The 12185-nt window shown below is 33.5% G+C and overlaps 1 protein-coding gene across 3 annotated transcripts in view; it reads right to left on the reverse strand.

Annotated features, from left to right (window-relative positions):
* The window catches only part of Galnt3 (polypeptide N-acetylgalactosaminyltransferase 3), a 58279-nt gene that overhangs the window by 16805 nt on the left and 29289 nt on the right, over positions 1 to 12185 (reverse strand). For all 3 annotated transcript variants that reach the window (XM_021238598.2, XM_021238597.2, XM_004857604.3), the window contains 6 exons: positions 10158 to 10307; positions 7801 to 8035; positions 7216 to 7333; positions 5327 to 5527; positions 3141 to 3272; positions 2814 to 2915 (listed from right to left, as the gene is read on the reverse strand). In XM_021238598.2, the coding sequence (XP_021094257.1) occupies positions 2814 to 2915; positions 3141 to 3272; positions 5327 to 5527; positions 7216 to 7333; positions 7801 to 8035; positions 10158 to 10307 (938 nt within the window). The remainder of the gene's footprint in view (positions 1 to 2813; positions 2916 to 3140; positions 3273 to 5326; positions 5528 to 7215; positions 7334 to 7800; positions 8036 to 10157; positions 10308 to 12185) is intronic.

A 12185-nucleotide genomic window follows, 5' to 3' on the forward strand; every position in this document is an offset into this window, starting at 1 on the left:
GAAAATTTATTTTTTCATAAAACAAAAAAAGATGATGGAATCAAAAAGTGAAGTAATTTATGCTAGTACTAGTATTTATTGAGTCTTATGTGCTAGGCAGGCATTGTATTAAACCTTTTATGTATTAGAGCAGGTGTTCCTCAAACACTAGCAGAATTAACAGTCACATATCTTTGGGCCCTAGCCCTGGTCTCATGCTTAATTTACCTCCTGCCACAAATAAAATATCAATCATTTTTGTGACTGGTAGTTCTTCACATAGAAACACTAGAAGAAAATGGGGTTAGATGAGGAAAGAAAATAGGATTCTAATTGTACTTAACGAAACACAAACCTTAAGATCTCAGAGATGGTAAGAAAAGCTGTTCAGTATTTTACCTCATTATTATGAAAATGTCATTAATATGGAACTTATAAAGAATGGAAAGTTAGGCCCGGGATTTAGCTCAGTGGTGCTGCGCCTGCCTTGCAAGCTCAAGGTCCTGAGTTTGATCCCTGGTACAGGAAAAATTAAAAATTAAAAATTAAAAAATAAAAGAAATAAAGAATGGAAAATGGTTGAAACTACATTGGTTGGAAAAAATTTAATTAACTGGCTGGATATTGGAAAGACTTGGAACTTAGATCCAGGACAGACACCCTGGAAGAGAAAGTAAATGGAGCAAAGCATTGAGTGGCACAAAGCTATGATGATGACATTAACTACCTTGTACCAGTGTGTTAGCTAATTCAGTCACATAATCAAAATATTTATTGTATTTAGCATATACTTAGCAAATACTGATACAATGGAATTGTATGCTATAAAAATATCATACGATTGAACCAAAAGGAAACATGAGAACATATACAACATATATGATATCTCAATTTTAGCACTCAAGAAACTAAAATTTGTAAAATAGTTAAAGTACAATGTTTGATTGAAAATAAAATTTCAAGCACATAAACTGAAATAAAACCAATGGCTGTGTTAGAGTGACAGATGTCACAGTCATCTTAAGATATAAACCAGGCATTCTTGCCCTGGTCAAAATCTTCTGTTAACTTCTGTGCAACTCAGAATGAAATCCACATTCCTTAATGGGGCCTGCAAAACCCTATATGACCAGGCCCCTAGCAGTGTCTCTGACTTCATTCCCTACTCCTCCTGCCCTAGACTGTTCTGCTCTCAGTGGCAACAAGAACCTGCTGCTGGGTCTGTCCTTCCCCATCTCTCCTTCAGGACACTACTTTCCTGGAACATGTTCATCTTTCCACAAAGATCTTCCCTCATCTTTGAAAATACCCCCAACTCCTAACCATGACCACACACATTATCCACTGACCTGCTTTGTTTTTCTTTACATATAAAACTATTTATTTATTTTTCCTCTTATCTTGTTTTAATCTTCATTACTACAACAATGTAAATTATATTATAGGCTCTAAACCAATATTTGTTGAATAATATGAAAATGTGAATTTTTTTCCCATCTGAAAATGTCTAAAAAACAGCTAGATTCTATTGATAATTTAAATAATAATCTCATGAGTGGGAAGACATATAAAAGAGGATAATTTAGGAGATAAACAGAACCATTCTTCCTAAAATTGACACTCTCAAAGTCTAGTCATTTTAAAATAGGATGATTATTTAATATTGTGAAAATCCTACACACACATCTTGGACTTTATACCAAAATCTGCAGTTCCTAGAAAAGAAATATTCCATATTCCTCTCCTTACTACGTGTTGGTTCACATTCTTCTCATTTTCTTCTGATTCTCACCAGCCACCTCCCTAGCTTTTACTTCTCTTTTTTAAAAAAATGTTTTAAATGTCATCTTCCCATGAAAATATCTGGGTACCCAGTGTAATTCTGATGCCCTTTTCCATTGCTCCAGAGCACTCTAAATGCTTTATTCTGAGTGTTATCATCCTGATTTTAACTGTTCCATTTGAAATATAGATTTCCTGAAGGAATTAGAATCTAAAGAGCTGGAGCCCATAAGCATATCAGGGATGCAGGGACCACTCAACAAATGCAGTGAATGACAAATAAGAGAAGTTCAGTCTAATACTTTGGGGAGTTTACTAGCAAAAGTTAAAGAAAAGGAGCCAAAACCCTAAAACTTACTATTTAGTATGTTCTCTGTCCAGATAGCAACATTTAACATTTGAGCTTTGGTAAAATAGAATGATAGCAGAGAGGGATTTCACCAACCAGAAAATTAAGAACATAACATTTTCAAGAGACACTGAATTAATGAAATAATATCTTGGCCCACAGAAAGAACATAGCTATGTCAGTATTAACACTGGATGGGCCGGGGATTTAGCTCAGTGGTTCTGGAGCCTGCCTCACAAGCTCAAGGTCCCAAGTTCGATCCCTGGTACCAAAAACAAAACAAAACACTGGGTGTAATTCACTATTCAATGTAGTTAAATATGCCCTTTATGTATATAACACATATTATATATACATATATAATACAGTATATTATATATAATATACAATATATTTATAATAGCATATTGTACATATATAATATATATAATCACCATACCAATAATTACACCAATACCAAAGAGCTACATAAAAGATGCCTTTTCTAAAAATTTCAAATGATATATACTATTATTTTCTCATTTTTTTTCTATGAATGGATAAAGTGAAAGCTAAAACAAAATACCAATTGTTCTGCTCAGTCTGAAAGCATTTTAAACATCAGCTTCAGTATAAATTTGACTTAGAACTTCTGAAAACTTTGCAACATTTTTCTTGTGTTTGTAATGCTAATGAGAGGTAAGATTTCTAATGTAGTGGTCACCTGGTTTCCCCCAAGTCCATGACATGTGTACAAAATCAATGGTTTTCCTCCTTGATTATTTTCTCCAACATCCAGACATAGAGGCTGACCAACACTTTTAATCTAAAAGAAAATTAAATTATTTTTAAAAGTCAATCTATGTAGTTTACATTTTTTCAATGAATTCCAGAGAAGATTATTTGCTATTCCAGTGAAGATTGTTATTGTTAATAATAATAATGTAAAATCTCAAAAGCAATAAACTAGAAAGTATTGCAGCAATTTCCCCTGAACTATGCAAGTGGTGGTGGCAAGGAGTATATTAAGTCAAAAAAGGAAAATACTCACATATCCAGATATAACAGGATTAAGGTCTGGCACATACACTTCTGGATAAACAGTGTTCAAATACCATGTAAAATTTTTACACTGCAGGCGGTTTTTTATTGCAAATCTTTTTGAAAGATCACCAAATGATTTCTAGAGAAAGATGAGAAGTGAAGGTAATGCTTAATCAAAAGAGCTCTGATAAAATATTCCAAAGGCTACTATTTGTATAATATTTAGGAATTTAAAAATTAAGTTCTGGATCAGTAAGGCAAGATGCATTTTATTATCATTCATGATTTGTTCAGGCATCAAGAATGGCTGCCTTTTCCTTTCTGGCTTCAGAGAGAATCATACACTTTTGTAGCACTGACAAGATTCTACCTATTTTGTTCTGCATTGGTACCAACAAACTTCTTTTAAAAGATAAAGATCTTTCTTGAAATATTGTCAAGACAGGAATGATAGTGGGAGCATCCTAAATTGATCCTAACTTTATACTTAAAAGTGATCTGTAAAGTGACTTGTGAGAAAGTATGTGTAAAGAATGCCAATATATAATACAATTTAGATCTCTTGTTAGTAAAGTACACAAAAAAACACCCCTACACACACACACACACACACACACACACACACACACATACACAAAACACAGTTGGGAATAATTTTTTTCTAGTTTAAGAGTCTAACTTTTAACAACATCCCTAACTGAATTCTTAGTAGAAACAGGTAATTTTTAGTTAATTGCATTTTATTTTCCCTTCTTTTAAAGAGTAAAGGAAACTCTCTTTTTAAAATAAAGTACCATTAATCTGAAAAGATGTTTGGTTGATGGGCAAAACTGTAGAGCAAAATTATAAATGTATAAAAAGGTAAATACTCAAGCTCATCAGTTCAGCTAAGGAAAATAGTATGCTAACTTTGATGTTTGAACTCTGGTATTTTAACAATAAGTAGACTTTTAAGGATTCTTGTATAAGAAGTTCTACCAGGTAGATCTATGTGCTCTGTGGTAAGAACTGGTGTTTGATGGCTTACTTGTCCTCTGAGAGCGACACACAGAGCAAATGTTTCATTTAATGCTCGCGTGCCTGCTTGGACAAGTACTCTTGTGCAGAACTTAGTTTGTCCAATTTGTATTAGTGACCTGGGTGAGCAGTCTAACCCAGTAGTGCTCTGAGTTGGCCTCCTACTGACATGATATAGGCAGACAAAAGGGATCAAAGAAAATGTGGCAATAGGTAATCAGATCTTTCTTTACCACAACAGTTAAAGAGTTTGATGCCTCTGACTCAATAATATAGCACTATTTTCTATAAAAAGTTGGCTTCCATTTATGGAAGTATAATCTTAATCTGCCTAGTCAATTTACCATATCCAGTATGAAGACTGTAAGAACTCAGTCCTAATGTATTAAGCATCAGATTCTGTTGAGTAGAATAGATAGCTATGACTAGATAATAACAAGAGCACCAAGTGTTTGCTAGCATTTATCACTTCCTTCTTTCACAGCTACTCTGGCAGAGAGGCAGGACATGTGTTTCACCTCTGAAGTCAGGGAAGAAGAAAGACAAAACATGTATCATACACTTCACATCCAGACACCTGGTAACTACTCTGAGTGTCATCCCCATTATGTATTCTTAAGGGGGCCCTGCCAAGCTAGCACCTCCCATGAGTAATAGAACTAGAGTTTAAAAAAAAAACCTTGATACTCCTGGCTCATTCTCTTGGCATGCTAAGACACTGTCAACTCTTATCTCCTATTTATTTATTTATTCATTTGGTAGCGGGGATTGAACTCAGGTCCTTCCACTGAGCTAAATCCCCGGCCCTCTATCTCCTTTTTAAAAATCCACTTTGAACCAATTTTTAGGTGTTTAATCATATCTGCTGAAATCAGTAAAAAAGCAGTTCTACTTAATCTTATTTTCTGAGTAAATATCAAAACAAAAGCAGTCACTTAAATATCTTTCATACATAGAGGATAACATCAAGTAGAATGCCTGAAGTTTTAAAAATTGCTTAACTCTTCATTTTAACAGAAAAAACTGAAAACCACAAGATATGTTTTACGAGTTAAAATTCTAAAGCCTAGCTTAAAAAATGTTTTTAATGTTTTGTGCTTGAGGTTTCTCAAGGAAAAGGACCTGTGAACTTGGTATAGATTTTTATTGTAATTTAATGAATTAGCTGTAACTTACTTGCTTAACAATTTTGGCTGCCTCTGTATTTCTCCTATAAAATATTTCCTTGTATTCATCCATCCAGACCTCTGCAAGGCGAACTTGGTTGCGAGCAATCACTTGAGTGCCTTTTGGAAAGGAATGAGGACTTTTGCTGCGAAAAACATGTCCAACAACAGAGCAAGGCATAATCTCCAACTGCCCACCACATTGCCATACCTGATAATTAATGATATTTGTTTAAATTTACAGTATTTTGGGAAAATCAAACTGTTGCTTAAAAATTCACCTTTAAGATACTTATAAAAACAAAGTATATAGACTTATTATAATTTTTATAAATAGTCTCTGTGCCCTTTCAATTCAACACCACCTTGTAAATGTAAAGAACAATTATATTAAAAAATGTAAACCTTAAAGACAACAAAGCACATCTTCAGAAGATAAGTTAACACTGATTTTGGACAAAAATAAACTCAGGAATGGTGGTACACACGTGTAAACCCAGTCCTCTGGAAGATCGACCAAAGTTTGAGCCTGGACAAATTAGGGATTTAGCAAAAACTCTGTTGTAAATTAAAAAATACAAAAAGGGCTGGGGATGAAGGTTAGTGTGAAACCCCTGGGTTCCGTAGCAATACTAACCACAAAAACAGAAAAACCTTCAAAATTTATATATATATTTTTTTGCAAAAAGTTATCCAGATTTTTCTAACTAATGTACACAGAAGATCAAAGGTTCTTGTGCATTTGACTTCCATTTTATACAATTTACATGATCGATTGATTTAAACTACAGGATTTCTCTTCTAAGTCACGGACTATAGTGGTCTAGTAGAACAAGACTCTATTTAACTCTTATATATTCAATTTGGTAATCAAGAAAACAATTCCTGATAGCTGTGATTGCCAGAGTATAATCCATTAAATCTGTAAAATAGTTGGTTATTATTAAAAATCCATGGCTATTTAGATAGTATTCAAAAACTTATCTGCATTAATTCTAAATAAAATGGCAAATCATGAAATTATCCTTCTACTTAAATGAGTTAATAATTGATTTTGCTATAGTCACTAAGCAAAAGATCTGAAAAGAAGTCATGTTTAATAGTATTTCCTAGTATTAGAGCAAATGGCCACATCTTCTTTTTTACTATTCTTTAAACATATAAGAAACACACTAATATTTCAAGTGAACAAACTATGCTTGAAATCAGACATGTGGCGTAGGCTGCAAATACTTAAATGCATAAAACAAGACTCCTGCCCTTAACAGTCCAAACCTGGCTAAGATCATCCCTGCCAGTGTGTGATGGTGCCAGAGCCAATACTACTTAAATCTTCTAACTCCTAGATCATTTCTTTTTTCACTACACTCCATCTTTAGGGATGGAAAGTAAATAATGAAATTGTACCAAAAAATAAACTCATGAAATCAAACAAATTAGGTAATGCTGAGATTATCCAAAGCCTTTGTGCTGTTTTTCATATTAACTTTTAATATGTGTAAGAAAATGGCATATTTTATCCAAAGAGTTAAGTACCTTTCAAAATTATACATAAATGTTTCTTTCCATACCGACTCCCCTGATAATCAGCTCATATCCTGAACCACTAGGTTTAATTATATTCCTCTTGGCTGCAATTCAATAGCTACAAGAGCATTAATTGGTGTGATTGCCTGGACATAGGAGTTTAGCTGATTTTTCTTGTCACACTGGCAACCGTGTACAAATATATCAAGTCACAATTTAAAAGGAAATGTTCTTATTCTAAAATTTCCAGTAATTAAATTTTTAAAAACCACTAAGAGACTCCATACATTCATAATAATCTGTACCAGCCAATTAGAAGATAATACATTTCATTGTCTAACATATGCTCATATTTAATTTCCACAAACTTACTCTGAAAGACATTTCTATATTTTCACCTCCCCAGATTTCCATTTCTTCATCATAACTTCCAATATACTCAAAATATTCTTTTGATATGGAAAAAAGGCCTCCTGCAAAAGTAGGTGTTCTGAAAAATAATCCATCATCAAACTTTGTTATAAAAACTAAAGTTAAAATAGTATACATGAAAATTTGAATAACTTTAATAAAAGTTAAAGAGATACTACAATTTTAACTCTTTTTTGTAGATTAATAAGAACTAAAATTGCTATCTTCAGGCAACTTTCTGAGGGAAATAAGTATTTTCAGTGACCTCCCCCAGATTAAATGTTTTCTCCTAACCATGCTTTAAGTCTCTTAATTATTTATTTGGAAGAAATAAAAGCTTATTTTATTTTACTTCCTATTCAGTAATATCATACATAACTGCCTAAATTACTTCACTATACTCTATATTTAGAATATGCGTTCTCCTTTGTTGTTGCTGTTAGTATGAACTAACCCAGAGGCAACTAATGTAAAAATTAAAAATCCAAACATATTCAATTCATGGCCTGATAGTATGAATATAAGACTTGAGAGTAAGCATCTTACTTAATTGGATAGGTTTCATCTTTCCTTCTTTGCTTCTCATGATCAGGAAGCGATTCCCAGCCAAATGAAAGGCTCCAGTCAAAATTTCCACGGTTATGGTTACTACCATAAGGAGAAGGTTTGTTGAATTCAAATGTATTCAGATCTATGGAGACAATGTCTGGACTCACGACGGCAGTGTAGTTCTCAGCTATTCTGCCCAGCAAAGGCTCCAACCAACCATAGAAACACTCACCTGGAGAAAACAGGAGTTTAATTAACTCAGTGAAAACACTGAACATTTTTCTTTGGTTGTTTGGTTGAAAGTTTATAGAGAAATGAGAATTAAAACTCATTTGTGTTTAACATGTGTATAGTAGTGATTTTTTTCCCCCACTTTACTGAGTTATAATAGACAAAAACTGCCCATATTTATAGTATATAGCATAATGTTTTAATGTATGTATACACTGTGAAATGATTACTAAAATCAAACTAACTAACATATTCATCACCTCATATGAGTAGATCTGGTGAGAATATTTAAAATCTACTCTTAGCAAATTTTACACATAAAATACATTATAAACTATAGGCACCATAGTGTATAACCAATCTGGAAAAGGAAAGATTTCTTAGATTTCTTGTGATAAGGGTAGGATGACAGGGAAAAGGAAGACTGAGTATAGCTAGGAAAATTTCCCTATAGATGATGATCTTTTTCTCCGAGAAGAAACTAAAAAAGGATATGTTTAAGCTTCAGATGATTGGCGTTTCCCTTTAAAACAGGTAGCTTTTCACCTAGCCCCAAAGATGTCCTGATTTATTTAAACTTGCTCTCCCAACCCCAAGTAAGGTACAGCAATTGAAAGCTTCATTTCCCTCACTGGGCCTTAGGAGAAAGCCAACTCAAAGTCTCACAATATTTTGATTTCAGCAGTTGGAGAAAAAAGGCCATTCAAAGCTACAATCTAATGGAAAGTGGGAGCAAAGGAATCCTATGAAAAGTGAATTCTGATGATGGGCCGAGGTATCCTACATAACACAGAATGAAGTGAGACAAGACATATTCAGTCCTGTTCTGGACTTGCCACTAAGTAAACTTCAGCAGTCCTGGTCCAGGAGGACAATCATACACATTCCCAAGGAGGTAAAGAATGCTCAGTCCACCCTTATTTTAACGCTAGATTAGAAAAAGAATGCTGTTTTCCTTTGCAAAATATCTCTAAATCTTTTTTCATTTGTAAATATCTTGTAGTGAAAGAATAGTAGATGCAATGGCTTTAAACAACTCAAAGAAATCTAAAAGCCCTTCTGTAGTAACTAGCACATGCTTACAACCCTTTCTTGGGCCAAACATAACTAAGGGGCTGGAAAGTTCAAGGATAAACACTCATTTAAAAAAAAAAAAAACAAAAACAAAAAAACTGAAACCCACCAAATTTATAGCTCAAGAGACTATGTGACATTTATCAATACCTAACATGTCCATAATACATTGACTCCAAAAACAGTGGTACTGAAACAAATTAAAGAAAATCCCCAAAGCAGCAATACAAAAAAAATTGACAATATTCACAGAAAAGATAGAAATTGGGAAGGGAAACTCCTAATTTAGCATAAGAAAGAGTCCACAAATCTTTCAAAAAAGAAGTGAAATATAAAAGTTAAAAGTGGTGATATTGGGACAAAGTTTAATGATAACGATTATACTTAAGCAAATTAATTATCATTTTAAAATGTAAGAATCATATATAGCAGGGCCAGGGATTTAGCTCAGTGGTATTGTGCCTGCCTCGAAAGCGCAAGGTCCTGGGTTCAATTCCCGGTACCAAAAAAAAAGAATCATAGATAACAAGAAATTTTTTTTCTTCTTAAACAGGATGAACATCTGTAAACAAATGCAAAAAAAAATGCTACTCATGAATTCACTAGGAATCTGGTCACTGGAGATCATTAAAGCTGAGGAGGTTCAAGCATAATGGAGGTAAGAGCTCCGTACAAATGAAAGGATGTTCTTCTGCACAGCCACTGTCTGCTTGGACTGTCATTGCTGGAATACTAAAAAGTGTTGTTCAAAAGCATGCAATTAGGCATGTAAAGAAAATTAACTTTTATTTGTTGTTTTTGTTTTGTTTTTGGTACCAGGGATCGTACTCGGGTCCTTGACTTACAAGGCAGGCGGTAGAACCACTGAGCTAAATCCCCAGCCCAATATTGGAAATTTTTTTTTTGGTATTGGGGATCAAACTTGGGTCCTTGCGCTGGCAAGGCAGGTGGCGGAACCACTGAGCTAAATCCCCAGCCCTGAAAACTAACTTTTAAATTAGAGGAGGAGAGGGAAAATGTTATAACTATATCTGTACACAAATACTTACAGTGAGCATCTAAAAATGTGAGTGTTTCGGCTGTTGCTACTGCTGCTCCTAGCAACCGGGCAGTGATCAGACCTTTCCTTTCTTTTTGTCTGACTATTTTTACTATAGAAAATTGTTTGATATATTCCTCTAGTTTTTCATGTAAGTAATCTGTAAAGAAAAATAAATCATGATTATTTCTAATTTATTTTCATGTACAGTATATTAAATGAAATCACAGAGCAAATATCCTTCCAAATGCAAAAGGTTAATAGTTTCACATGTTCTTCCAGCAAGATGAAAATGTTTACCTTTATTCTTCACTGGAAAAAAAGGCTCTATATGCATATTTAACTACTGTAACACACATATATCCTGTACATTTTATATTAATAAATATGTTTAGAGAGACCAGAGATGTAAGTTACAGTACCTGAGAGTTACAGAAATGCATACAGAGGTCTGAGCTTGACTATGAGAGTGAAAGAAATATCACTTGGCCAAAAAGATATTTGACATTTTTTTAAATTGGTTTTTAAGTCTGGAAATCTTAATGAAAATGCCAAGTATCAAAGGGATTCTTTCATATGTAGGCAGTGATCAAAATACTTTAAAGCTTAAGTATTGGGAAAAAGGCCAATAGGAAAGTCCAGAACTAGAGAAATTTGGGAATATCTCTATAGTCAGCAGGAAATTTTTGGAAGCTTTGGAGTCTCCTGACAGATTTCTTTCCAGTAAAAATGTGGAAGTAAAAAGGAGCATGTAAATCAGGAAGTTAAAAACAGGCAAAATTGTAGTAATGGGTATATAATTTAAGATATTCGACATTTCAATTTGGATGAGATACATAATAAGCAAAAGTTGAGACAGTAGGTAAAAGAAAAATCCATTGATCAAGTGCTGTTTATATTTTTAAACATCTTAAGCCTGTTTTTCATCATTAATTCTCAATTCCTTGTTGAGTAAATAATGTAGTTCTCCAAGTGGCCTTTTTTTGGCCAGAGCACTAATCCTGGAGAAAAGATCTAGAAATGTGGAGGCAGTAAACAGCATCCTGGGGAAGATGGTGGCTTCTGACATGTTTCAGAAGAACTGCAGATGACTCTGATCTCATCTGTGATTTTTTTTCAGTTCTACAGGGATGCAGATAAGATAGCTGCTGATTTAACACTTAAATATTCATAGGGGAGGTGAGATTTCAGGAACAACCCTATGGAAAAAACAAAATCTAAACAGTATTGTCTCAGAATAGTAGTCTTAACTTTTAGACACCTAAATTCCTCTGAAAAAATTCTCTTAAAGACCTGTAGTTTTGTAATTTATAAAGAAAAAACATAAATATTTTCTGCTTTAAGAAACTTATAAAATTTTAAAGGTCTTAATGGGGATTGATTTTTTAAAATGGAATTACCACAGGTCCCTTCAATAAAACCTCTCATTGTTTGAGTTCATTAAAAATTTTTAAAATTTATCCAAGACTTCTGAACTTCCTCTAAATTCTTATCTGGCCCTGAAATTTAATCCCATCTATACTCTTCTTTTGGGAGATTAAGTACATCTGAGCTCTGATGGCACCATTACTTTTAGCTATGTGACTTCAGTCAAACTATCTTACCTGTTCTGTCACTTAGTTTATTTATACATAAATGAGGATAACAGGATTTACAGAAGACACTACTGGGAAGATAAAAGAAGAGATTACTGTACAAAGAAAGCATTATTAAAACAGGGCCTATCACAATGCCAATGCTTTAGAAGATTATCTTTTCTTTTACTGTCACTGGGTTTAACAATCTTATTCTAACCTATTTACATATTTTATGCTGCTTTTCTCCAGGCAAGTTGGAAACAGGGACTAGTTTCTACTTCATAGGATCCTTTCCAGCAAAGAGGGACACATTTTTTATAGCGAGCACTCATTTGATAGCTCTTTGTGTCAGTAAGACAAATTACAATAGTACCCAAAGATAACTTTCTCTAAGAAACCTGTTCTAAATCTATTGTTAGATACTATAAAGAATTATAAAAATATTTAGATCAATTGACTAA

The sequence above is a fragment of the Heterocephalus glaber genome, unplaced genomic scaffold (genome assembly GCF_053883595.1).
Source record: "Heterocephalus glaber isolate CG9 unplaced genomic scaffold, H.glaber_assembly_v1.0 deba00000347, whole genome shotgun sequence".
NCBI classification, from domain to species: domain Eukaryota; kingdom Metazoa; phylum Chordata; class Mammalia; order Rodentia; family Bathyergidae; genus Heterocephalus; species Heterocephalus glaber.